Consider the following 27,152-nt stretch of genomic DNA (forward strand, 5'->3'; position numbering starts at 1 on the left):
CAGCTGCCCGGCAGTCCCAACCCCATCCCCTCCATCCCCAGCGAGATTCCGAGCGTGCCACGGCTGCAATTCCTGCTGAACCTGCTGCTTGGTCCCCAGTGCCACTGCAGGGACGGTAACCAAAAGGCTGCAAAAGTCCTGGAGCAGAAAATCCACATTGTGGGCACATTGCAATGCTGATCCCACAGCAAGAGCCAGTTGGTGCCGATGGCACAGCCGTGCACAGCCCAGATTTGAGAGGGAGCCTCAAAACATCCCCACGCTACAAAAGCCCGCTGGCTCTCCCTGGATGCACCTTACCAACCCTCAAGCCCAGCCTGGTGGCAAATGGGCTGTGCAGGAGCCACAGGTTCCCCAGGAGAGAGCAGGGCAGGGCAGGGAGCGGAGCTTTGGATCCCCAAGGACATCAGCGCTCCTGACGCCCTCAGCCTGAGCTTCCTCAGCCGGATCCTGCCCAGCCCAGGCTCCGGCCCTCAGGCTGCAGCCTTTGCTTGAAAAACCTACCAAAGGCGGGTTCTCAGCTGCATCCCCCGGGCCGAGCGAGCGCAGCCCGGCCCCGCCAGCCCCGCCGCCGGTAATGTCCGTGTCAGCGGCGGCTGAAACCGCGCCAGCCTCCCCCGGCGCGGCTCACTCCTGCCCCTCGTGCTATTTATGGCTCTGCCGGCTGTCCCTGGAGGTGCTGGTACCTGCTGACAGCTGTGCCCTGAGGAAGGGCCGTGCATCATCATCATCATCATCATCATCACCCTGCGAGCCGCCGCGCTCCCCTTCTCCTGCCCTGTCCTGCCCCCAGCGCCACCGAGCGCAGAGATCCCGGGGATTCCTGCTTAAGGAAACTCTGCTGCAAGTTCGCTGTTCCTGGGTTTTTTTCCCCCAAACTGTTTTCTGTGGCGAAGTGACGGCTCTGAAGTGGGGGATGCTCTGCAAAGGGGTGCTCTGCCCTTTGTACCTCAACCTCTGAGAGCGGCTCAGCCCTAATGGACAGGGAGAATAAACAGGCAGGATGGTGGATGTGGATGGTGTCCATCCCGGGGACAGCCCACGCATGACCATCTGCCTCTCCTCTTCTCTTTCAAGGCCAGGGCCCTCTCATGGCACACGGGGCTGGGGACCCCACTGCCTTGGCTGGGCATTTCTCCTGCTGGGATTCCACTTCACTGACCAGGACAGGCCAGTGTCCTGATGGTTCCAGAGAGCACAGTGAGGGGTGTGTGCACAGCCACTCTCAGACACTGTCCTGATGGTTCCAGAGACGGAGCACAGTGAGGGGTGTGTGCACAGCCACTCAGACACTGTCCTGATGGTTCCAGAGGGAGAGCACACTGAGGGGTGTGTGCACAGCCACTGAGACACTGTCCTGATGGTTCCAGAGGGACAGCACGGTGAGGGGTGTGTGCACAGCCACTCTCAGACACTGTCCTGATGGTTCCAGAGGGGAGAGCACAGTGAGGGGTGTGTGCACAGCCACTGAGACACTGTCCTGATGGTTCCAGAGGGAGAGCACACTGAGGGGTGTGTGCACAGCCACTCTCAGACACTGTCCTGATGGTTCCAGAGGGACAGCACAGTGAGGGGTGTGTGCACAGCCACTCTCAGACACTGTCCTGATGGTTCCAGAGGGAGAGCACGGTGAGGGGTGTGTGCACAGCCACTCTCAGACACTGTCCTGATGGTTCCAGAGGGAGAGCACACTGAGGGGTGTGTGCACAGCCACTCTCAGACACATCCTGGTTTTATCTGCCCCACAGCCACCACTCACTGGTGAGTCCTCGCTGCTGCAGTGACAGTCTGAGCTCAGCTCTCCTCCAGCACGGACCTTGGGCACACACATGTCCCTTTGCTCAGCCAGCTGCAGCCACGTGGATGCTCCTGGCGTGGAGCAGGACTGTGCTGCCTCCTCTGCCTCACAGGAAATGTGGAAGTTCCCTGGTCTCACTGGACACAGAGCTGAGCTCAGCCACACGTGGTCACCACGGACAGCAGTGCCTTGGCACAGCCATCCCCACAGCTGTGCCCAGCTCCCATCCTGCCAGCACTGCTGAAGGGAGCTGGGCCGGGTGGGCTTTGTGCCTGTTTCCTCTCTGAGGCCACCTGGCTGGCTGCAGGTCTGTGGGACACAGGATGTCACCACACTGGGGGTACCTGGATGTCCCTGGCCCCTCTCAGTGAGGAATGACCCAGCCACCACCCCAGCCTGCCCACACCCACTGCTCTGTGCCCTTTGGGATGGGATACAGCTCCAGAGCCGGGCTCCAGCTGCTGCCTGCAGCCTCATCAGTGCAGGGCAGGTGCCGTGGGACCCAGAGCTGTGAGATGATGTCTGGGTCATAAATATCCCTGGCAAAAATCCAAGTGGTGGGAAAGGGGGAGGAAGGAGCAGATCCTGCCACTGCCACTCAGCCCACAGAACCCTTTGCCTTTGGTGCTGCTCAGCAGGGGAATCTCTGCAGCTTTATGGGCAGGGCAGAGCTCTGTCCCCTGGGCAGGATGAGGGAGGTGACAACCAGAGCCTGATGCATTCAGCCACTGCAGATCCACTGGGAAGGACTCATCCCAACACCACTTACACAGGACCACGAGGCTGGTGCAGGAAGCTGTTCCTGCTGCCAGCAGAGACCACTGGAAGGAAACATCCACCAGCAGGAGAGGACCTGGCAAAGCAGCTCTGCTGTGACTGCCTCCAACAGGGCCATGGCCAGAGCCACACACAGGAGGGAGGAATCCCAAACGGTCCCAAACCCAAAGCCACACACAGCCCTCCTGCAGTGGTGCTGGCAGGCCTTGCCCTGCTGCTGCATCAGGAAGGTGCTCATTCAGGGCAGGACACCGAGCCTCATGGAGGGCCAGGGTGCCACGGGGGCAGGATGGAGCTGTGCCTTCCTGCCCCACACCACTCTGGGTATCACCACCCTAAGCCCCCTGGAACTTTGAACAGATCTTTATCTCTGCAGAGATATCAGTGTTTGGGTAACTTCTGCACGGAGTTACTTGAAGTTGACTTCAGAAGCTGCCCAGCCACAGGCTCACAGTCCCTGCCGTGCTCAGAGGGAAGAGAAGGAGCAGCCACCCGAGGCAGGAGGTGCTTGGGCACAGCAGAGCAGGGCTCCAGCCTGGCAGGCTGCAACAAAGCACTACAGCACCTTCATTAAATCACAGCAGGCTGGCTCAGAGCACTCAGCCGCTGCTCTGACCACCCTGTGCAAATGATCTCACCCTCCCCGGGCTGCGGCGCCGCTCCTGCAGCACTCTCCCTCTCACCAGCCCTGCTGGGGATGGGCCAGGACCAGCCCTGCCAGGGTTTAAAGCTGCCTCTGGCCATGATGGAAGTGCTGGCAGCTGCTCACAGCCTTGCTGGGGGGATGAGGGGTGTGGGCTGGCTGGGGGAAATCTCCCAGAGAAACGGGAGCCGCTGCCTGTCAGAGGGGACAGCTCTGCTCTGCTCATGGCTAAGGAGCCCAGCTAAGCCAAGGAACAAACGTGGGGGAGCTGTGGCATCTGTCCACTCCTCCTGCCTGTGCCTCGGGTGCTGGGGGCTGGCTGGGAGCCCCTGGGACCTCGGTGCCACCAGGAACAGCACCAAGAGCCTCAGGCTGGGCAGCGAGGCCAGGGCAGCCAAGGTTCAGTGACCCAGGGCTCAGGGGAGGTGCCAAACAGATCAGCACCCCAGCCCAGGATTCCATCCAGCCCCACAGGCACACCCCAGCTCCCTGGGGCCTTGGGACATGTCCTTGCAATGAAGGCTGGAAGCCAAGTGATGTGCAACTGCTCAGCCTGGAGAAGAGAAGGTTCTGGGGAGATCTTAGAGCCCCTTCCAGTGTTTAACAGGGTTCCAAGAGAGCTGGAGAGGGACTTTGGACAAGGGCCTGAAGTGACAGGACACAGGTGAATGGCCTTAAGCTGAAGGAAGGGTTAGATCAGATATGAGCAAAAAATCTTTACTATAGAGGTGCAGGGGCTCCAGCACAGGGTGCCCAGAGAAGCTTTGGCTGCCCCTGGATCCCTGAAGTGTCCAATGATCCCTGGATCCCTGGAAGTGTCTAAGGTCAGGTTGGACAGGGCTTGGAGCAGCCTGGGATAGTGGAAGATGCCCCTGCCCATGGGATGAGGATGATTTTAAAGGGATGATTTTAAAGATTCCTTCCATGCCAGACCAGTCAGTAGTTCCATGACTCTGTTCAAGAAGGGAGAGCTTCCTCCAGATTTTTAAGTGGACAGAGCTGATCCAGAGCCTGACTCAGAGAGAAAGAGCATCTCTGCTCCCACAGCCTCACAGGTCCATGGAGCCTTTGGCTGTCCTGAGCAATGTTTCCCCAGCCCAGGGTGAGAGCTGGGCTGTGCTCCTTGCTGTGGAGCAGTGCCACAAGACTTTGTTTTGGTTTTGTGACCTGGCTGCACCTGATGCATTAACCCTCACTGGGGCAGAATCACCCTCGAGGTTTCTCCCCTCTTTGGGCCCCCTGACAGCACAATTAGGTGCTCAGAGGGTATGGCCAGGTTCAGGGTGGCCCTCCAGGTGCTGCTGTGATGTGCTCAGCCTTGGCCAGCCTCTCGTGTTGGTATGTGGAAGGAAAGGCTCTGGTGAAGATCCAGGTTTCCTGCACCTTGGCCATGTCCTGCCCCACAGCAGGAGATGAGCAGAACCCCCTGCAGCAGAGCTGGCACTGATGGGGCAGCAGGTTCCCAAAATGGAAAAGACTTTGGCCAAAACCAAAATAAGGTACAAAATCTTCCCCTCCTTCCCCATCGAAGAGCTGATCACACTCTGGCTAAACTGCTGTGAGTGAAGCACCTGCTGAGAGGGACAGGGAGGAATGGGGCTGTCCACAGCCTTGTCCCCAGGGGCTTGTCACAGCCACCCCAGAGCCTTGGATGGTGCAAGGAGAAGGGATTTACGGGGGCAGAGAGGTGCCGAGGAGCAGGGGCTCTGCAGGGACAGCAGGGTGGGTGCCTGGGGTGCTCGGGATGAGGAAGAGGAGGCAGGGGATGGGCCAGGGGAGGGGTGACCCACACTGAACCGTCCCCAGCTGCAGGTGCCAGGGAGCAGGGCTGTCCCCCAGCCCCGGAACCCTCCCACCCCACCAGCCCCGGTGTCAATCAGCCCTCCATCACACACTGTTGGCTTTCACTGACAGCTCATTTACTGGCTTTTGTCAAGCACGGTGTAAATAAGTGAGAGAAACAGCCCTGCCCTTCCTGACCAGAGGCACGGCCAGGAAGGGGCCGGTCCCCTCATTCCCAGCACCGGGGCCAGCGCTGCCAGGAGGAGCCGGGTCATCCTCGCCTGCTCCCAGGCAGGGTTGGGAAAGCGCTGAGCATCCACCACCTCCCTCGGGAAACAAGGGGAGCACCCGTCCTGGACTCCCAAAGTCCACGCCACCGAGTGTCCGTAATTATTTAGCTTAAGGATAATCTGCATCTTTCAGATACAGCCAGCCATCATCTCCGAGGTAATCTCAGGTCACGGAGCCAGAAGGGAAGAGTAATCAGCCGTTCTGAGTGTGGAAGACACAAAGAAACAAGCAGTGAGAATCAGACGGTGGCAGCAGGTCCGTTACACTCAGGGGGATTTGCTGTGGAGCTTTTCCCCGCAGCCAAAGCAGCCGGAGCAGCTCCAGCCCTGTGCCTTGCCTCTCTTTGTCCCTTTGCCCTCTCTTGTGTCGGGCTGGATGTCCCCGAGCTGCTGCAGCCATGTGAGGCTAACCCAGCACTGATGGTCAGCACCAAGCCGGGGTTAACTCAGTCAGAGCACAGAGCTGCTCTTCTGTAATCACATTGCCATGGCTGCAGCTCCTGGCAGCCCCCACCAACATCCAGCTCCACACTGCGAGGTTTGCTCCAAGCTGGCTCACCCTGGGGATGTGTTTGACAGCACGGTCACAGGGCAGGGAGCAGCATCCAGAGCAGGCCTGGACACAAGGAGGAGAGGGGGAAGGCTCTGCAGGTGGAGAAAATACCCACGGGGTAATTCCTGGGTGTGTTTGCAGCTCAGGGATGTTCAGCCAAGTCTTACACTGGCAGCAAAGCCCCATTTGCACACATCTCCTGGACACTGGGGACAGAGAGCTGGACCACAATAACAGCCACACTGTCCCCAGAGCTCCTCCTTGTTACGGTGAGCTCATGGGCACCCTTTCGCCCCCCTTTCCCCCGGGACCCTGTGACTCTGATCAAGATAACCCCTGGATCCTCCTTCCTGCCCCAACGGGGTTGGCGGAGAGCCAGGAAAGCCCACCCTGTCCAAAACCTATATAGACCCCTGAGATTTCCTGTTCTTTCTCTTTTGCCCCACTCTCCCATGGACACCACAGAATAAAGAGAGCTGTTCCAACACCCTGGGGTAAGAGCCTCTTTTGAATATTTATCCCTCTCCTGGTATTCCTCCCCTCACAGCCCCTATCTCTGAGCTAGTCGGATTCTTTGGGGGGCTGCGTTGAGGGGGGGGAAACTACACCTCCTGAACTGACTCTGGCAGGAAAAGCCCACTGGGAGCCAGGCTGGACCCTCCCAGCTGCATCCCTCATGGATGTCTCTTCCTCCACCTCCAGAAGCAGCTGCTGTACTTGCTCAAGCCCCCCAGAAACCAAAAGCTTTGCTCCAAAACCAGCTCTGAAAGCAGCAGTGCCAACGTGGCCCCTGCAGGGCTCAGAGCCCAGCCTGACACCATCCTGCCTGGGGGCACTGCCAGGGGCACTGCCAGGGGCAGTGACAGCTCTGCAGAGCCTGGCCCTGAGCCACAGGGACCTTCCTGCCCTTAGTGCTGCCCTAGCCAGGCTGAGCTCAGGGGGGCCTTGAAAAACAGGAGGTACCACCCCAAAGCCCAGAATCTGTCTGATCTCCGCACAGCTTGGAGGTTGCCACTGGTGGCAGCCATGGAGGCTCCTGAGGAGCTGCTCTGTGCCCGGACAGTGTCCCTTTTCCTGGCTCCAGCACACAGCTGGCATGTGGCACAGCTCTGCTGGCACTGAGGCTGTGCTGGCCCTTCGTTTCCACCCCACAGCAAAGCCCACATCCCCATGGCCAGACTGTGGCCACAGCTAAATGAGCTGCCTCTTGCTGAGCAGGAGCAGTTTTGAAGGCTTTGCAAATCAGATTCCTGGCCAGGCTGACATTTCCAGCTTAATTTGCCTGTTCACAGAGCACCAGACACTGGGCTTTTCCCTAAATAGCCCTAGTATCAAATGACTGGTGAGCCAAGCTAATGGATCAGTTCTCCCTTGCAGAAGCAGCTGATTTTCCCAGCTGCTCTGGCATCCCCAGAGAGGTCTGTCCTGACCAACCAGCCTGGACACAGCCCCAGCTGCAGCTCTCCCAGGTCAGGCTCCTGCCCAGCCCTGTGTGCCCACCCTGCCCCAAGCACCCTCCCCTGTCCCCTCAGGAGCTCCTTCCCCATGCTGCTCCTTCTTGCATTTCACACCAGCTTTGCTTTAAAATTGCATCCTGGGCACTTTACACCTTGCTGGCATGGCAATGGTGCTGTAAACTCAATTTAGTAGTTGCTGTCACACTCCTTTTCTCCCTCCTGGCCCCACACCCCACCAGTGGGATTTCCATCAGCTTCAGCAAGCCAAGATAAATCCCCTTTGTCACGACGTTGGGGGGCCCATGGTGGCTCTCACAGGACCCAAAGAACACCCTCTCATCTACTGAGACACCAAACAACCTTTGAAAGAGATGTGATGTCTTCTGGATTATTTTCACCTGTCCAGTGGCCAGGCTCCTTCCACAACTCAGGGAGCAGATGCTCCAGGGCTTTGCTCTGAGCACAGCCCCACGCCCTGTAGGAATGTCTTTTTTGTTGATGGAGTAAATAAGTTACTTTTTGTCTTTTTAAAAAGGAAAAAAGCTTAAAAGTTTTTTTCTTTTATTTGATTACACGACATTTTATAAGACTTTGGGGACTTTAAACTTAAGGATAGCTAATTGGACAAGAGTTAAAAAGTCTTGCTTAAGTAATTTTTTAGAAAAAGAAGAGAATAAAAGAAGTTAATAGATTTTGTGAAGTGGTTTAGTAAGAGTAAGAACTTCTTACTCTAACTACACTTTTCTCTATAAAGAACTTTTTTTTTTTGCCTTTTATTAAAACTTTTTATTTCCAACACTGTCACAAGAGCCATCCTACTTATTTTATGCCACCTAAGATAGCTGAGCAATCAAGGGTATAATGCTTATCTCTAAGAGCTTATAAAACCAAGCTTGAAAAGAAAAAAAGCATTAACGCCCTGCCATGAACAGTCTGGGCTGGGGACAGGGCAGAGCTCCTGTCAGGATGGAGCCCCACCAAGATGCCCCTTTGCAGGACCTGTTTGAGAGACTCAGACTGGAAATGCCCCTGCACAGCTTCACCTGGATGATCCCCAGCCCGTGGCGGGGAGCACAGAGCCAGGGCAAGGCTCAGGGGATTCAGCAGGGCGCCGTGCCCGGGCACAGAGCTGTGCCAGCAGATGCCCCACGGGGCAGCAGAGCTGTGGCCCAGCGCTGTCACCTGTGTGAATCAGCCGCTGGGGCCGCTGGCAGAGTGGGAGCTTTGGTTGGTAACGCCGTTCTCAGGCTTTGTGCGCTGCTGTTGCTATTTTGGTCCGCCTGAAACGTGCAGGAGAAGGAATCCGGAGGCTCTGTCTCCTGCGGAGATGTTTGTGCTGACCCAGTTTGGGAGGCTGAGGAGCCGCAGCCGCATCTCCCTGCCCGGGGCCACCTGCCCTGGGCCAGCCCCACAGGGGCACAGGGACGTGGGGCAGGAGCTGCTCCAACACCCTGCACAGCCCAAGGGAGAGAGACGAGGGTTTTACCCCCGAAATCCCCATCTGCAGCACTTAAAGCTCTTCAAACAGCCAGCACAGGGGTTTCTCTTCTCCCAGAGCAGTGTCACTCTCCAGCAATCCCAAGCCAAGCCCCAGCACACAACGTGACCCAGCAGAGACTGCCACTGCCCCACACAGCTCCAACCCCAGAGGAGGTGGATGAGGGTGTTCACGACACCCCCAGAGGGCAGGAAGAGCCTCAGAGCCCTGCACACACATTTCTCTGCCAGAGCTGCTGAGACAGCACTCCCCGGCCAGGCTGGAGCTCTTCAGGAAAAGTGCTGGGGCTGCCTGAAAAACAGCACTCCCCAAACGACCCCTCTGTGCTTTGAGCACATCTGTGGGGTCAGGATCAAACACCTGAGCCCACCCAAGTGCACAGAAGGGGCAAATCTCTGCCCCACTACTCCCATGACCTCGGCCTTTTCATCAGCACCCAGAGATCACAGCTTGAACCTCTCCCTCTGCTCCCCATCCTGCCGCAGAGGTGAGCTCTCAGAGCAGCCTGGCCACAGGCTTGTGGAGCCTCAGCTGTCCAAATACCCAAATACAGATGCAGGGAGGTGCCAGCCCAGCCTGCCTCCGCTCCAGCCAGCAGATGCAAACACAGCCACTGCTCCCAGGCAGGGCAGGAAGCTGCAGACACAGCAGTGCCTGAATACAAACTCGAAGCTCACCTGGCAAACAAACAGCTCTCCTGGCAGGAGCATCACTGAGCAAAGCCCCCCACAGGCAGAGCCTGCTGTGCTCCAGGAGGAATGAGCAGCTCCCCGTGGCTCTCTTACCTTGCTCTCCGGAGGAGCTGCTGCCGGATGTTGCTGCTTGGTGATGTTCTCAGCCAGACACCAGCAGATCCTCTTCTTCTGCTCCTGGGAGTAAGCCTCCAAACTTAATAAGCACTCCGACTTCTGACGTAAAGGAAACACAGGCAGGGAGAAGGTCATTAGCTCTGTGGCGCAGGCCCTGCCTGGGTTTGCAAACTCCTTGGTCCCCACACACCACAGCAGATGAGGGAGAGCTCTCACCCCTGTCCTGCACCCTGGGGAGAGCAAAGGGACTGGAAATCAGATCCCTCCAGAGCCAGGGAGAGAGGTGCAGGGGAGCTGGCTGTGCTTCCATGGGCAGTCCTGCACCCTCTGCCACTGCAGTGCAAACCAGGGTGGAAATTGCTCTTTGCCATATGCAAACATTAATGAGGCACCGAGAGCCTTTGGGCTGGGTGGGGCTGGGAGGAAGAGCTCAGGGGAACTCCAGAGCAGCCTCCCTGTCCTGCTCCTCACTTTACACCAGGATGAATTTGGGGATCAACTCCAGAGCAGCCTCCCTGTCCTGCTCCTCACTTTACACCAGGATGAATCCGGGGATAAACTCCAGAGCAGCCTCCCCATCCTGCTCCTCACTTTACACCAGGATGAATCTGGGGATAAACTCCAGCTATGGTCACACATGGTCTGTTAGCAAAATGCAGCAAGGAAGGAATTAAGAGAAATGATGGGAAGTCATCCCAGCTGAGCCTGCCTCATCTTGTGCCCTTCCCTGCACACATCTTTGTTCCTCCTGGACAGGTTTTCTTTCAAAATCAGTGAAGTTTCTTTCAAACAGGTTTCTTTCAAAACCTGTCCAAATCTCACTCACTTAAGGAACTTTCTGACCAAGTTCTCTCAGCAGCTGTCTCCCAGCCCTGCAATGCTTATCTCTCATGCTAAAAAATTAAGCATTATAACATCTGCTGCCTGCTGGGAATTTGCACGTTTCACTTTATAAAGGGTCCAGAAATGCCCAAGGTTGGATCATCTCCTTAAGTGGCCAGAGGGGAAGAGAAAAAAAAAAAATAAAAGCACAACTTTAGGGCAGACTGCAAAGAAAGGAAAAAAGAGTCGTTCACTAAGGTCCGTAAAAAAAACTTTTCTTTCCCCCTAGAATTTCCTTCCAGAAGGGCAGGTCCCCAGTAGCTGCTTTTTCCCAGAAAGGTCAGAGAGAACCTGCAGCTTTGTGACTCCAGAGACATAACACAGCCAGAAGGGGAAATGCTCTTTAGTCACACCATTTAAATCACTGTTTGCATTGGATGGGAATTCATTCATGTTTCATCCAAAATCCCCTAAAGTGGTAAATAAACCAAGCTCCCACATCACCTCCTGGGAAAGAGGGTTCTGGTTCAGTCCTTTGCCCCTTCCAGGAGACTTCCATGAAGGAGAAAGTTTGAGCTTTCTTATGCCAGGACATCCCCACACTTATTCCTGCAGGCTTTAACACTGAAAATCCCTTCTCAGGCTTCCTGAGCACAATCAGAACGAGCAGAGGTTTGGGATTCATGGACAGGAAGTGGTGGGGCTCCCCCTTGCCCCCAGATCCTGGGTGGCAGTGATGCTCAGAGCATCCCTGGAGTGTCATAGTGAATTTTTCCCGTTGTGGACGTCCCAGTCTCTCCCAGTCCCACACCTGCATGTCACCAGGCTGCACCCCTGTGATCACCACTCATCCCTAGGAAGTCATTCCCACTTTCAGAGGGGAGGATGAGCACCCATTTGCTGGGATGGAATCCAGGCTGGCATTTTCCTGCCCCACACTTGTGGTCAGAAGAGAACAAAGCAATAGCTCAGCAGAGCCCCAAAGCCATGGGGCAGCTGCAAGGAGCTGTGATGCTGTAACTGATGCAGCCCTGCCCAGCTCCTGTAATTCCCCTGGAGGAGGCTCAAAGCAGTTCCAAGGACATCTCGTGTCTCCTCTGCTGTGACAGACACAGAGCTCACCTAGCCCTGCCCTGAGCCCCTCCTTGATTCAATTACAGCCCATCTCTTTGATTGGATTTAGCACGAAGGATGCTCAGCTCCCAAGAGCAAAGTGCCCTCTGCTCCCCCTCAGCTGCTGCAGGCTCCCTGACCTCGGCCACCCCGGAATGTCACAGCCAGGAGAGCAGATTTCCTCTGCTCCTCAACTCAGGGAAAGGCAACCACCCCAAGGTGTGTCCAAGGCATTGTGGGCAAGGCTGAGGGGGGACATGAACAGCCAAAATTGCTTTTATCCAACATGTACATTTTTTATTACCACCACATCGGCATTTAACCTCTCCAATGTACATTTCCCAAGGAAAGAGCTCTGGTTTTCCCTCTTCCATTAACCTGCTCTCCCAAAAACTTTCACCTGGACTGGGGAAAGCCCAACCTGCAGGGGCTGAGCACTGGCAGCTGCCTCCAAAGCCAGGCAAAACCCTTTGGGACGCAGCCAGATGAAGGGCTGGGTGTTATTTGGGATAAAACTTGTGGCACGTGTCCCTGGAGCCGGGTCCGAGCTGCCCACCCAGGGGAGGCTGGGGAGGGGCACAGGGAGCTGTGGCTGCACACGCTGCCCTGTGAGCTGGGAACAGCCTCCCCGTGATTGTTTTCCTTCAGGGAGGCTGCTTCTGGGCCTGCCAATATTTACAGAGAGAAAACAGGGTTTAATCTCCCGGTGCTGGGAAAGGAGGATGCAGATGGCGTGAAAGGGGCGTTTGCCGCCAGATAAAGCAGCGACTGAAGTGGCTGCCAGTGGTTTTCTGCCTGCCTTCCCCCAGTGACAAACATGTTATTGCAGGTGCTGTGTGCTCAGGAGCCACTGGTGAGCCCAGAGCTCCAGGGCAGTGCCAGCACCAGGGCCCCACACTGCCCGAGGAGAGCAGGAGAACACAGCAGGTACTGCAGAGAATGGCCCTGTCAGAATCTGTGGGTATTGGTGATTCTGAGATTGTAGAAAGTCTCTGTCTTTCTGCCCCGCTGCCAAAGCAGAAGCCATAATTGGTCTGTGCTGTTTCAAGGTTGTTTATTCTGTTTATCTCTAACATGTTCTGCTGCCCTGCCGCAGCTCTGTCCTGCAGGGCAGCGTGTGGGGCTCTGCCCTCAGTGGGATGGTACAAACATTAAATACCACAAACTACCTGTGCTGGATTTACAATAACGTGCCAATATCTGTCACCTACGTTGGACAGTGTGTCCCCAGCCTGAACCAACAGAAAAATGCCAACACCACAGTGAAACATGGAGGGCATGAAGAAGGAGAAAAAGGACAAGGCACACCCAATTTCCTCCATCTTGTCCCCTCTGAACCCCTAATCTAGGATCCTAAAATTTTACTTTTGCACCAGTGCCACACTTAATTATTACTCTTATCAAACACTCAAAACTTGTAATTCACCCTGTAAGATTGAAAACTCTTTTCCATGGACAGAGATCACAGCCAGTGTCTCTGGGGGCTCTGTCCAGGGGGGTTCCTGACCCCTGCCAGGGTCCCAGACCTGCCAGGGCAGCCAGAGGGAAGCTCTGGATTCCCACATGGCCCAAGCCAGCCAACACCAGCCCCAGACAGGTCCTGCTACAGCCAAGCATGATCTGCAGGAAAAGTTCTTCTTGCTCCATGGGAGCAGCTCCCTCAGGCTGAGACCCAGCCCCATGGCAGCCAGGTGAGAGGTCTGGCCATGCAGAGCTCCTGCTACCCCAGCAGACACCACACAAGGAGGGGCTGTGGACTCTGGAGCCCATAAATCATGAGAGGAGCCCCCTGAGAATGTCAGCATCACAGGAGGAGCCCCCACACCCCAAACACCAAGCCCCTGACTGCAGACACCCCTCTGTGCAGGGCCCCCGGGGCTCTGTGACACTGCAAAGCTGAGAAACCACAGGAATAAGGAGCCAGACTCAGTCTGACACCTCTGGTGCCCTGAGCTCAGTGCCCAGCAGAGCCCAGGGCTGTTCTCTCACCACTGTCTCTCCTGGCTGTGTGAGGGACACATTCCCAGGGTGGGAGGGAGGGGTCATGCCACAGAATCCCAGAGTGGTTGGAGGTGCAAGGGACCCTAAAGCCCATTCAGTGCCACCCCTGCTATGGCAGGGACACCTCCCACTATCCCAGGCTGTTCCAAGCCCCATCCAGCCTGGCCTTGTGTGGGAATCCAGGGCTTCCCTCTGGCTGCCCTGGCAGGTCTGGGACCCTGGCAGGGGTCAGGAACCCCCCTGGACAGAGCCCCCAGAGACACTGGCTGTGATCTCTGTCCATGGAAAAGAGTTTTCAATCTCACAGGATGAATTACCAGCTCTGAGTGTTTGATAATTAATAATTAAGTGTGGTACGGGTGCAAAAGTAAAATTTTAGGATCCTAGATGAGGGGTCCAAAAGGGACAAGATGGAGGAAATTGGGTGTGTCTTGTCCTTTTTCTCCTTCTTCATGCCCTCCATGTGTCACTGTGGTGTTGGCATTTTTCTGTTGGTTCAGGCTGGGGACACACTGTCCAACGTAGGTGACAGATATTGGCACGTTATTGTAAATCCAGCACAGGTAGTTTGTGGTATTTAATGTTTGTACCATCCCACTGAGGGCAGAGCCCCACACGCTGCCCTGCAGGACAGAGCTGCGGCAGGGCAGCAGAACATGTTAGAGATAAACAGAATAAACAACCTTGGAACCAGCACAGACCAATTATGGCTTCTGCTTTGGCAGTGGGGCTGAAAGACAGAGACTTTCTACAATCTCAGAATCATCAATACCTCAGATTCCGACAGCTTTGGGCCCTTCCAGGGATCCAGGGGCAGCCACAGCAGCTCTGGGCAATCTCCTCCCACAGATGCAGAGATGCATTCCTGCTCCTTCCCCGGGCTCCTCTCCCGCAGGGTTGGTGGCAGGGTGCTTTGGGGACAAACCCTGCCAGCCCCTGGCCTCCAACGCTCCGGGTGTTGGGCCATGGCCAAAGGCAGCAGAGATCCCAGAGGGGAAGTACCTCGGAAACTGCTCCAGACTACAATGGCTCCAAATCACAGAGCAAACCTTCCCAGGGAGAAACAGCCAGCCCTGGGAATATCCTGTGCACAAAACACGGGCAATGCTGCCTGCTGACTTCATGCACCACCAGCCAAGGGCTGGTGAGAACGTTCTGTTTGCTCCCATGCTGGGGGAGTGGGGGGACCACGGCTCTTCCTGTGGGTTTGGGACTGCTGGGCACACTGGTGATGCCCATAAAACAAACCCTGGCACTAACAGCAGGGACCCTGCTAGAGCTGGGATGCCCAAAAGGTGCCAGGGGCGCTGCAGGAGGGGATGTGCATGGAGATAACACTGGCAGGACACAGCAATCTCTGCATGGCTCTGCTGTGGGTCTTGGTTTTGGGAGCACTGATAATGGCATGGCCCGGTGGATGCCCGGAGGGTGTGGATGCCACATCCCTGGAAGTGTTCAAGGCCAGGCTGGACAGAATCCTGAACAACCTGATCTAGGGAGTGGCATTCTGGCCATGGCAGGGCTGGAACAAGATGAGCTTTAAGATCCCTTCCAACCCAAAGCATTCTGTTATTCTGTGGTTCTCTGTTGAACCTCCAGGAGCAGAATCAGCCTGAAAAATCTTTTCCACCCACTGTGGAGCAGCCAGTGAGGAGACAGGGCTGTTTTCCCAGGCCAGGAAGTTGTCTTAAAGTGGCTCATCAGGTAAAAGCCTTCCTAGGAATCCCTGAGAGAAGGCAGGCACGGAGCTCCTGCTGCAAACACCACCCTGGCAAACAGAGAGCAGGGCCAGCACCTTTCTGCTCTGCAGACATCCTTTTCTCTCAAGGCAGAGGAAAACAGCTCAGAGCTGAGTGGCCCCAGTGGCACCAAGCTCACCCACCCAGTGCCAGCACAGCCCCAGAGCTTTCCCAGATCTTTCCATGCCTCTTCCCTGGCACAGCCCCATGGGCAGAGAGCTCCAGCCTGTGCAAACAGCCCCAGGGCCCTCTGAAATCCTCACCCCGTGCTGCCTGGGCTTTTTAAAAATCTCTCTAGCGCTGTAACTACACCATATCAACTCTTCTTTTTGCCAACATCTGGAAAATGTGAGCCCAAAATTAAAGTTGTGGGATAATAAGCTCACAATTTTTGGTTATCTCAACACTCAGGTTCAGGCTGAGCTGTGTAAAGAAGCACCAAACCAGGAGAGGAGAGTGTCCCTGTTTATCTGTTCCTCCAGCTGGGACACAGCACTGCCTGCCCTGCTGCAGAGCCTGAGCTGGGGCTGGCAGTGCCCAGGAGCTGCCCTGTGCCCAGCTCTGGGTCACGCCAGCCTGGGGCTTCTGCCACTGGTGCCACCAAACATCTGACCCAGGGAAACGCCTGGGCTGAGGAGGTGAAGCCCAGGCTCTGTCTGCACAGAGCAGCAGCCTGGCCACCAACTCCAGAGCCACTGCCACGGTGTTCCAGCTCCAGGGACATCCCAGGAGCAGCCTGGGCCAGGGGGACATTGCCACTGCAGCTGGGACTTGGGGCTGCCGTGGGGATGCTGGGCTGGGCAGCTCCTGGGAGAGAAATGCAGGGACTGGAGTGATGGCCTTTGGAGGAGGGAAAATGGAAAGCTCAGCTCAGGAAAGAGTTAAGCTGCTGCTGTGAGTGTGAATGGCAGAGGGACTCAGTGTCCAGCCCTCAGTGAGCTGGGTGACTCAAGGCTTGGGGAACCTCTCCAGCATCCCAGAAAGGAGCCACGGAGGAAACAAAGGAAATGTCAAAGAGCAGAAAAGGATTTTTCATCTGGTAACATCTCCTGGCCACCAGCAGGAGAATGGCTGGAGCAGAGGGAGTCCCCCCCTTCCCCTAAACAGGACTGGGAACAGAGGTACACAGTTCTGTTCTCTCAGAATATTCGTGTCACAAAACTGGCGAGAGCAAGGAGTCTCCAGGCTGTCTCTACCTCAAGTCCTGGGACCAATCCCAGCCCCTGCAGCCTTGCCTGCAGTGCCTTCTCCCCCACAGCCCAGGGGATCCTTCCTCTGGGCAGGACAAGCCCATCAGACAAATTACAGCCACAAACCCGACAAGCACCATCTCTTGTCCTACTGTGAACGAGAGGAAACTGAGATACAATTCCAACAGAGCATACAGCCCATTTCCCAGACAAAGGCTCATCTCCACTCCCTTTTCACTAAACAAATTCCCCTCAGCTGCAGATCTGATGTCACCCCCTGCCCAGCCCTTTTGCCCTCTTCTCTATCACCAAACCATCTGCCCAAATGCCCTCTAGGTCTGCCAAGACAGTGCCCAAAATTCTCCTTCCAAACTCTCCTGATGATGTGTCCAGAACAGCCAGCTCCAAGATTACCCAGGTGTATAAAATCTGCCATGTCCCAGTGTCCCTGAGGCTTGTCCTCTGTGCCATCAGTGAATTGCTTTTCCCAGCATTCAGATTTGCTATTTGGAGACAGAACCTGGGCTCTCCCCTTGGGACAATGCCACATCCCAAAGGACACTCAATGAGCAGCGCTGACTCCCACAGGAGCAGAGAACACTTTGGGAAATGAATGCTGGGACATGGATGGAGTGCAGCACATTACACAGACTACAGCATGGCTGTGATCCATTTGTCCAAAGCATTCCCTTGGCAGCAGCTGAGTGTGGGAGCAGGAGCAGGAGCAGGAACAGGAGCAGGAGCCTCTGTGCAGGGATGTGTCCACTCAGAGCCCAGAGCAGCTGTGGCTGCCCCATCCCTGCAGGTGCCCAAGGCCCTGTCTGCTGAGTGGCACCCCTGGCCATGGCAGGGGTGGGACAAGATGATCTTTAAAGTCCCTCCCAACCCAAACCAGTCTGGGATTCTATGATGGGGCAAGGTGGGGACAGTGGCATTTCTCTGGCACTTGTCCAGAGGCTCTCCCTCTGCAGTCAGGATGGGCATGAGCCAGCTCAGGCACAGATTCAGAACATCAATCTTCTCAGCTCTGCACGAGTGCTCACCACAGCAGCACAAGGAGCTGCTACTGGAAGGATTTTCTGTTTCCCAAGACAAACTCCTGTGTCTGCAGATGAAATCTTCCAGACGAAAAAAAAGATCAAATTTGCCAGTGCTTTTCAAAGGAAAAACTTACTGAGCTGTTTGGTTTTAAGTCGTTGGGTTGGAATCAAACACTTGTAACAATGCATTAAACCCCTGACCTGCAGTTTCCTCTCAGCAGGATATTTCCGGAGCAGGGAAGGGTGTGAATGCAGCCCTGGAGCACACTCACAGCCCCACAGGCTCCCTGTGAGGCTGCCCATTCCCAGCAGGCAGCAAACCTTCCCTTCTGACAGCTTGTACACATCCCACGAGGTACATGTGTCCTGCAGGGAATGGGGTGGGATGGGGAAAATGCAAATCCTGTCAGGTGCAGAAATGTGGGTTCACACTGAATCCCAGAATCCCAGATTGGTTTGGGTTGGAAGGGACCTTAAAGCTCGTCCCATCCCACCCCCTCCCAGGGCAGGGACACCTCCCACTGTCCCAGGTTGCTCCAAGCCCCATCCAACACTTGGACACTTCCAGGGATGCAGGGGCAGCCACAGCTGCTCTGGGCACCCTGTGCCACTTCCACCTATTGCAGTGCTCAAATCAGCCAGAGGCTGACACAGGCAGGGGCTGTTCCACATCACACTGTGCTCTTTGGATTTGAAATCCTGAAAGGAAAGATGCCCAGGCCAGGTCTCAATGCACTGGCAGGACTTTTTAACATATCAGCTGGCAAATAGAAAAAATGGAGGAGCTGTAATGGCCATAAACTAAACCACAAGGAGTTCCACCCAATATGGGGAAGAACATTTCTCCATGAGGGTGGCAGAGCTTTGGAACACCTGCCCAGGGAGGGTGTGGAGTGTCCCTCTCTGGAGACATCCCAAACCCACCTGGACACGCTCCTGTGACACCTGCTCCAGGTGACCCTGCCTTGGCAACCTGTGATCCCAGGGACACACAGCATTCCTGACACCAAAAGGTACCACCTTCACCTCCAAAATCCTGGCTGGTGTCTGCGCTGGGACTATCACAGCCACCAGAAGGAACAAAACTCCCAAAGGGGGCAGCTCAGTGCAGAACCTCCCTCTGCTTTCACATTCCAATCCCATTCTTCATTTAGCCTATCCAGCATGCCAAGTGCCCCTCCAGAACTGGGTCCATCTGCACTCAGGATCTCCAAACTCTGCAATTCACACCCTGGAGAGGCTGAAAAACAAACACCCCTTGTGCTGGAACCCACAGCAGGCTCTGCAGCTCCTGCTAGCTCTGCCTGCAATAACCAGCCTGCCCAGGGTTTAAACTCTGTGCAGTGATTTATTACACACAATTAGACAGGATGAGCAGCAGAAGCTGTTTTGTGACACTTCCTGAAGGTTGGAATTTTCTCTCTTGTTTATAATAAATTAAACAAATCACAGAGATTAGAACATACTTTCGTTTTGTAACGTGGCAGATCCAAATGCAAATTTATGACCTTATGGGTCAGAACATTACTCAGAAACCCTCAAGATGAGCAAAAGCAAGAGACTGATCTCAAGGCTTCAGCAGAGAGCTCTTCCTGCAGCAAAGGCAGTGGCAGCCCAGCCCCATGGGCTCCTCTCAGCTCTCAGCAGCACTAAACACATTAGTGCTCATTGTAGATGATTTGTGGGCAAGAAACAGCAGCTCAAGAGCTTCCTCCAAGCTCCCAGCCCGGCACAGCAGCACAATGGATGTGTCTGCCCAGCCCAGGCGACAGCTGAGAGCGCCACAAACCCTCCAGAGCCACCAGCAGCACCCCGAGGGCTGAGCCAGGAGAGGGCTCTGGGCACACACAGAGCTGCTGCCAGGCCAGGGATGGGGCAGGTCCTGATGGGGGGAGACCCCTCAGGGTGACACGGGGCCAAAAAGCCATGACAGCTCACACATCCTGCCCTTATCACCCTCATCCCTTCTAGCTGCCACCAGCAGTCAGGGGTGGGCAGTCCTGATCCCCTTCACCCCAACTCCCAGGAGCTTGAACATGTCCCCAGGGCACAGCCAGACCCTCTCCAGGGGAATCCCTGTCCCCAGGGCACAGCCAGCCCCTCTCCAGGGGAATCCCTGTCCCCAGGGCACAGCCAGCCCCTCTCCAGGGGAATCCCTGTCCCCAGGGCACAGCCAGCCTCCATCCAAGGGAATCCCTGTCCCCAGGGCACAGCCAGCCTCTATCCAAGGGAATCCCTGTCCCCAGGGCACAGCCAGCCCCTCTCCAAGGGAATCCCTGTCCCCAGAGCACAGCCAGCCCCTCTCCAGGGGAATCCCTGTCCCCAGGGCACAGCCAGCCCCTCTCCAGGTCAATCCCTGTCCCCACAGCACAGCCAGCCTCTATCCAAGGGAATCCCTGTCCCCAGAGCACAGCCAGCCCCTCTCCAGGGCAATCCCTGTCCCCAGGGTACAGCCAGCCTCTATCCAGGGCAATCCCTGTCCCCAGGGCACAGCCAGCCCCTCGGAGGAATCCATCCTTGCAGAGGGCTGTTCCCACAGGCAGGAAGGAGGATGAGCTTTTCACCAGGGCAAAAGAAGGTGCCACAACCAGAGTGTGGCACCCACTGGACACCAGATCTGTCCAGTGGTGGGGAGAGCTGTACTGGGGTGGCCCAGGGGCTCTCTCCAGCCCCATGTGTGCTGCAAGTGCCACTTCCAGTGCCCAGCCTTCATCTGAGAGCAAGCCCACTGCAAAAATCACCTTATCACACAAACCCACCCTCCCACCAGGCCAGAGAGGCACCCAAAGCCTCCCCACTGCCCCCCTGCAGTGTTTCTGTCAGAGCCAGCCTGCAGGGACCCCTCTGAGGGTTCCCTCCCTGCCTCCTGGTGGCACCCCCACAGCCCTGTAAGCAAAGGTCTGCTCCCAAAATGTGAATGCAAAGAAGAAAAGAGAAACAACCTGAAGGAAATGCTCTTCTTGGCTTCACTGCAGGAATCAGATGCTGGAATGCTCCCAGGCTGGCTCCCAGAACATCCCATCCTTTCAGAAGAGCCCATCTCTCCACCTGGGGCCAAGGGCACAACCCCTGTGCTGCACATCTGGGAGGTTCCTGCTCTCCTGCTTCATCCCCAGCCCCTGCAGCCCTGTCACCCTCTCCACGTGGCTCCTGGGGAGGTGACCTGCAGGTCACTGTTTCCCAGAAGAGAAGTCTGAGAGAAGTCTGCTGGGAGAGCCTCATCCTGCCGTGGCTCACTGCTGACTCACAGACACATCTCCCACTCTGTTCCCCTTTCAAACCCCAATTTCCCACTGCTGAAGAGCCCAATGGCACCTGCAGCTGGGAGGTTACTGTCCCCTTCACCCTGAAGGCAGCTGGTCCCTCTGGCTCATGGCAGACCAGCAGCCATGGGGTGGGGAGGGAAGGGTGGCACGGGGCACATCCTGCTTGGCAAGGTCTGTGCCTGAGCCAGGGGCTGCCCCAGTGTCACCTCAAAGCCTGGCTGGCCAGTGCAGGGGGTGCACACCCACCCCTGGGGCCCAGCATGTGGCAGAGCTGCTGGTCACACGGGCTGGGAAGGTCCACTCCACTTGTGACCTGCCCCAAAACACCCCAGGAGGAACAGCCAAGGTTTGCAGGTCCCACAGCATGGCCAGTCCAGGACTGCTGAAGTCTGTGGGGGAACAGGAGGTGGGAAAGCAAAAGTCTCACATTTTCTATCCAAGTGCTCCACTCCAGCCACAGCAGACACCAGGGATCTCCATCACCAGAGCTCTCACAGCCAGTTAGGTCCCTCAGAAGAAAGCCCAGCACTTCATTATAGCCTGACAAAGACACCTCTTCACTTCTCAAGATCTCAAGAAACACAGCCAGATCTGTTTTGGTCACTTCTACTGAGGGGCACTAAGCTGCTAAACCAAATATCAGACTCTGAGTGCATTTTTCCAAGTGCCTGGGAAAATGCTGGAGAGCCTCAGCCAAACACCAGCACAGCCTGGCTGAGTCACAGCCCAGCTGTCACCAGCCCAGGGTGACATTGCCCTGGGACACGCTCAGCAAACTCAAGGGGAGGCTCAGCTCCTGCCCAGCCACGCTGGGAAAGCACAGAGGAGACAAGGAAGGAGCAGGGGGGAAGGAAGAGAAGAGGAATGCAGGATTCTGCAGTGAGTCGTGCCCTGGCCCAGCTCCAGCCACTCAAGGTGAACAACTTCCACTCTGAGCATTTGCACCCAGCTTTCACAATGGCTCATTATTCCACAGTGCTGCTGAGCAGGGTTTGCCCTTCTCCTCTGTGCCCCGGGGAGCTTTCCCAGACCCACCTTTCCACCTCAGAAAGCACAAGGCCTTGAAAGCAGGAACACAGCAAAGTCACTGCAAAAGCAAAAAACAAAAAATCTACGGCCTTCAATCATTAGGGAGGTGCAGCGTGAACCAACTTTGCAGAGTCCTTGACTTGACAAAGGGGACTGTGCCAATGTCTGGGTGACTCCAAACCTGGTTAGAGCACTCAGTTACATGTGGGTTTAGAGCTGTGATTCTGCTTTCAGACTGGGCTTCCTTATTTTATTTGGGAGCTCCAAACCTGGATGTTTGAAGACAAGAAAAGCAAGGTGTCTAAAAATAATGACAAAACATTTGATAAAGAAATCTGCCCCCAGTGGTAAGAATATTAAGAGAAGACAAAAATGAGATGTCCCAAGGAAGAGCCACAGGGAGAAGGAGGAAAGAAACCCGTTCTAGTGCTGCCCAAGCTCCTCTTAGCAGCTTCTTATTCACATATTCTACAGACATTATGTTTCTTTTCCAGGCTTCTGGTAAATTCATTTAAAGGGAAGTTAAAATCAATTTTTTTTTTCAGTGCTCCTTGCCCCAGAAGAAAGGATCAGAGCTGTCAGAACCTGCCCAGCTCTCGCTGGAAAGTTAAAGTGGAAATCAGCACCACTCACCTCTGCCAGGTAAAGGAGGCAGAACTTGCGATCTTCTGAACCTGCAGAGAAGAAAAACCAGGATCAGAGTGAAGCTGCAGCTGCATTTCTGCAAGTGGAGCCACTGGCAGAGGAACTGCCTAAGAGACAGCACTGAATGAATGTTTGTTGTTGTCCCCCAGTACCAGGCTGTGAGCTGGGTGATGTATGTGGCATCTGCCAGGGCCGGGCACGGCGGGATCCTGCAGGGACTCACTGCCCTGGCAGGGCTCTTGCTCTGGGCTTCTCCTTCGGAAAAGACTTTGCTTCATTCAGAGGCCTCGTGCAAGTTCTGCTGCCCGACCTGCCTTGGCACATGCAGCCTGTGGGAGCTTCCCAGGGGCTGTGTGGGAATGCAGGGCTTCCCTCTGGCTGCCCTGGCAGGGCTGGGACCCTGGCAGGGGTCAGGAACCCCCCTGGACAGAGCCCCCAGAGACACTGGCTGTGATCTCTGCCCATGGAAAAGAGTTTTCAATCTTACAGGATCAATTACAAGCTTTGAGTGTTTGATAAGAGTAATAATTAAGTGTGACACGGGTGCAAAAGTAAAATTTTAAGTTTCTAGATTAGGGGTTCAGAGGGGACAAGATGGAGGAAATTGGGTGTGCCTTGTCCTTTTTCTCCTTCTTCATGCCCTCCATGTTTCACTGTGGTGTTGGCATTTTTCTGTTGGTTCAGGCTGGGGACACACTGTCCAACGTAGGTGACAGATATTGGCACGTTATTGTAAATCCAGCACAGGTAGTTTGTGGTATTTAATGTTTGTACCATCCCACTGAGGGCAGAGCCCCACACGCTGCCCTGCAGGACAGAGCTGCGGCAGGGCAGCAGAACATGTTAGAGATAAACAGAATAAACAACCTTGAAACCAGCACAGACCAATTATGGCTCCTGCTTTGGCAGCGGGGCTGACAGACAGAGACTTTTACAATCTTGGAATCACCAATACCCACAGATTCCGACAGGGCTGCACAGCTCCTGCAGCACCCACCCAGCCCTCCTGGGAGTCAGGGATGGGTCTCTTCATCTTATCCCTGTGGGCACTTCACTCCCAGGAGGACTGACAGAGAAACTCCTGTTCCTGCAGCTCATTCCCAGCTTCTTGCCCCCACTCCTGGCTGGTCCTGGTGGTCCTGCTGCCTGTCCAGCCCCCACCAGTGCCAGCAGCTGGGGCACTGCCTCTGCAAGGGGATGGAGCCAAACCCCAGAGCATGAAGCAGCAGGCATGGGGCAGGGGGAAGAGCTCATCCTGCTCTTTGGGGCTGAGGACAAACTGCCCAGCACTGGGACACTGGGGAGACCCAACCAAGGAACTTCCACAGCTTTGTGAAAGGAGATGGTGCTGGGGACAACACAATGACCAGCTCTGCCATCCACCTCCTGCTAAATCATGGAGCAGCCCAGAACAGCTCCTCAGCTTGCTGCAGGTATCCCAGGAGCTGCACCAGGCTGGTCCCTGCAGGTCCAGCCTTCCCTGCACACAACCAAAAGGCATGCCTGAAGATTTCCCTTGGCCCTGGTGTGTCCCCAGCCTGGAGAGAAGCCAGCTCCAGCTGGGCATACACCAGCCTCACAGGAGGGCACGAAACTGCCCCAGGACAGGGTGAGGTCAGCTCGGGAGCAGGAGATCCCAGCTCTGGAGCAGGACATCCCAGCTCTGCAGCAGGACATCCCAGCTCTGCAGCAGCACATCCCAGCTCTGCAGCAGGACATCCCAGCTCTGGAGAAGACATCCCAGCTCTGCAGCAGCACATCCCAGCTCTGCAGCAGCACATCCCAGCTCTGCAGCAGGACATCCCAGCTCTGCAGCAGGAGATCCCAGATCTGCAGCAAGACATCCCAGCTCCAGCAGCTGCCTGGCCCCTTCACAGCAGCTCTGCCCCTGTGGGGCTGCTGCTTCCCTAACCCTCCTAATGACATTATCTGTGTCAGGAGCTCAGGGCTGCAGCCTGGCCATGGCTGCAGATCCCACTGGAAGTGGTGTCAGCACAAGCTCTGCTTCATTTCAGCAGCCTGAGCTGCTCGATGGGAACAGGCTCTGCACAGGGCTGGAAACACCCTGTTCCCAGGAGGAAAACAATTCTGCTGCAGGCAGCAGCCCAAATGTCCAGATAAGAGCTGTGATCCACTGAGGGACTCGGGTGCCTCTTGAGTCACTCCCTGGGCCACGGGAAACCCACCAAGAAGTGGCCTGGTGCTCTTTGCTGGGTGACTATTCCAGCTGTCTTTGTGGGGTCACAGCTCTGCCTCCACTGTCAGCTTCAGTTTTAATGCATTTTGCAGGATATGGGCTGGAAAATCCCTACAGGGACACTGACACAGTGGCTGCTGGAGCCCAGCACCACTGGGAGTGCTGCTGTGGCCCTCTCAGGTGAGGAGCCCCTGTGTGTTCCCAAAACCTTCCCTGTGCTCCCCCAGGCGAGGTGAGGGAGGCCTGCCCCTCCAAATCCTCATTCCCAGAAGGGGAGGGATGCTGGAGTCTGGCAGCAGGAGCAGAATGGGCCTGGCTGGGAGCCCATCCCTCACCTCTGCACACAGAGAAACATCCACTGCTCCCCCTGGCAGTGTTTGAGTGCTCCCAGCCCCTCTCCCATCTACCCCAGCAGGACCATCAGGGAGCATTTTCCTTGTGGAGCCCATCCTGACCCAGGGCTTTTCCCCTCAGAAAAGGCAGAGTTTGGAAGCAGGATCTGTGCCTGCTGCTGGCACACCACGAGTCCAGCACCCCCTCCTGCTGCTCCTGCTTCTCCTGAGCTGGGCCCTGCTCTTCCCTGCACCAGGACCTCTCCAGGCTGACTGGCAGAGCAGGTCACAGAGCACCAGCACATCCCTCCGTGTTTCCTCAGGAGCTTTAACCAGATTTCCCTGATGATGTTGTTATAGATATATATTATACTATTGGCTTTTCACAAATATTAAAATGGATTTTATATGTGTGATGTTAAAGTAACTTTGTTATAAAGATATAGTTTTTATTGCTATTCTTAATTAAGCTTAGACATAGTAGTGAAATAGCAATATTTATATTAAAATGCCTGCTTGGATGGGATAACATCCAGTGAACACAGGATGAGGACACCTGCTACAGATCTGCCAACTATCAGCTCTCACTGTCTGAAGACAGTGTGGATCAAGACCCAAAAACTAGAAGTAATAAAAATAGACTAAAACCACAACCAAAAAATACACATACTCTAAAAAAACAGATCCAAGGAGGAGATATGCTAAACAATTCCTAGAACATGTAAACTAATTTGGGGAAAAGTTTACTATGCTATAGTAAGTTTACTATTACCATATAGATAAGGATCTATGAATATGCAACAAGCTGATGTAAGTGAAAAGGTATTCACAGGGTGTCCCCAAAGGGTAATCTTGGCTGAGTGTCAAGATGCACCCAGCCCTAATAACCTTTGCTCTATGGTCCTTGTCTCCTATTGTCCTTTATTAAACTTTTTACATTCTCACAGGAGAGTGAACGTGTTTTTCACAATGTGAGGATCCCCATAAAGGAAGGTTCTGTTAGAGTGTAACAGCCCAGGGAATGACCCTGCTCCTCTTGGGCCTCTGTGCATTCCTTCTGCAATAACAAGTGATCCTGACAAGGTCCAAACCCACCAGAATTAAGTTCCCTTCCAAATTCCTCTCCACTGAGCTGCGAATCCTGGCACCAGCAACCTCCAGAGCCAGCAGCTGCTGCTCCCTGTCCCAAGACTCACTGATACACATGGCCCTGCAGCTCAGTGCCTACAGGACATACAAAGCAGGGAGCCAGTCCGGGCTAAGGAATGGCTTCAATCCCATTTTCTACAAGCCCTTAGGGAGAGCTGCAGTAATAAACTGGCTGCCCATCCCAGCAGCTGGGCTGGAGGCAGGGCTGATCCCTGGCAAGGCACAGGGGGAGGCTGGAGGGCAATGGCAGAGCCAGGCAGGGCTAACCTGGGTGCAGATTTCACCACAAACCAGGTTTGCCAGGATTCCTTCCGTGTTTTCAAGTCTCTGGAGGGTCAGGGTGGAGCAGCAGAGCCTGATGTGCCCAGAGGCCAGAAAAACACAGGAGAGGCACAACCTGGCACTGGAGATACCTGGGATGATCCCCAGCTCTGCTCCCCACATCTCTCGTGACAACAACATAGCACATTCTGTCAGCCAAAGTCAGGGAAAAGCTAAAATGAAATAAGTAGGAAGAAAAAACTCACTTGAAGGTTTTCCTTCTCTTCCTGATGTGCTGAGGTGGGGACTGGCTTGACTTCCAGGGTGATGTGGCTGAACCTGTGCCAGGCTGGGCATGAAGCACAGTGGGAGCTCTGTAGGGACACGTCCCCTCTCCTGCTAAGCCCTGTCCTGCACACCCACACTGCCTTACCCAGCACAGCAGCAGCTCCCAGCACTGCTCTGCCTCTGCCACTTCCCTGTGCAGCCCATGGAAAGCACCTCAGGATTTGGGGGTGCATGCCTGGTGTTGGATCACAAAGATGGGAGAAGAGAGAAGCTGGTCCTGCTCCTCTGCACAGCCCAAGGGCTGTGGCAATGCCCTGCTGAGGGCAGGCACCCTGACCCCAAATCCTCACCTCTGCTCAGCAAGGCACCCAGGACAAGGTGCTGCCAGGCCCTGGAGGTGTGGGAAGGGAGGGAGGGTGCTGGGCACATCCAAACCCGGCTGCCAGGAGGGGACAAGCTCGTCCCACTGCGGG

At 55.4% G+C, this 27,152-nt stretch overlaps 1 protein-coding gene across 4 annotated transcripts in view; it reads right to left on the reverse strand.

Annotated features, from left to right (window-relative positions):
- RGS3 (regulator of G protein signaling 3) overlaps positions 1–27,152 on the reverse strand; it is a 77,044-nt gene that overhangs the window by 18,087 nt on the left and 31,805 nt on the right. For all 4 annotated transcript variants that reach the window (XM_032751427.3, XM_072936553.1, XM_030286601.4 and 1 more), the window contains 2 exons: positions 22,441–22,481; positions 9,584–9,706 (listed from right to left, as the gene is read on the reverse strand). In XM_032751427.3, the coding sequence (XP_032607318.3) occupies positions 9,584–9,706; positions 22,441–22,481 (164 nt within the window). The remainder of the gene's footprint in view (positions 1–9,583; positions 9,707–22,440; positions 22,482–27,152) is intronic.

This window comes from Taeniopygia guttata, chromosome 17 (genome assembly GCF_048771995.1).
Source record: "Taeniopygia guttata chromosome 17, bTaeGut7.mat, whole genome shotgun sequence".
NCBI lineage: Eukaryota > Metazoa > Chordata > Aves > Passeriformes > Estrildidae > Taeniopygia > Taeniopygia guttata.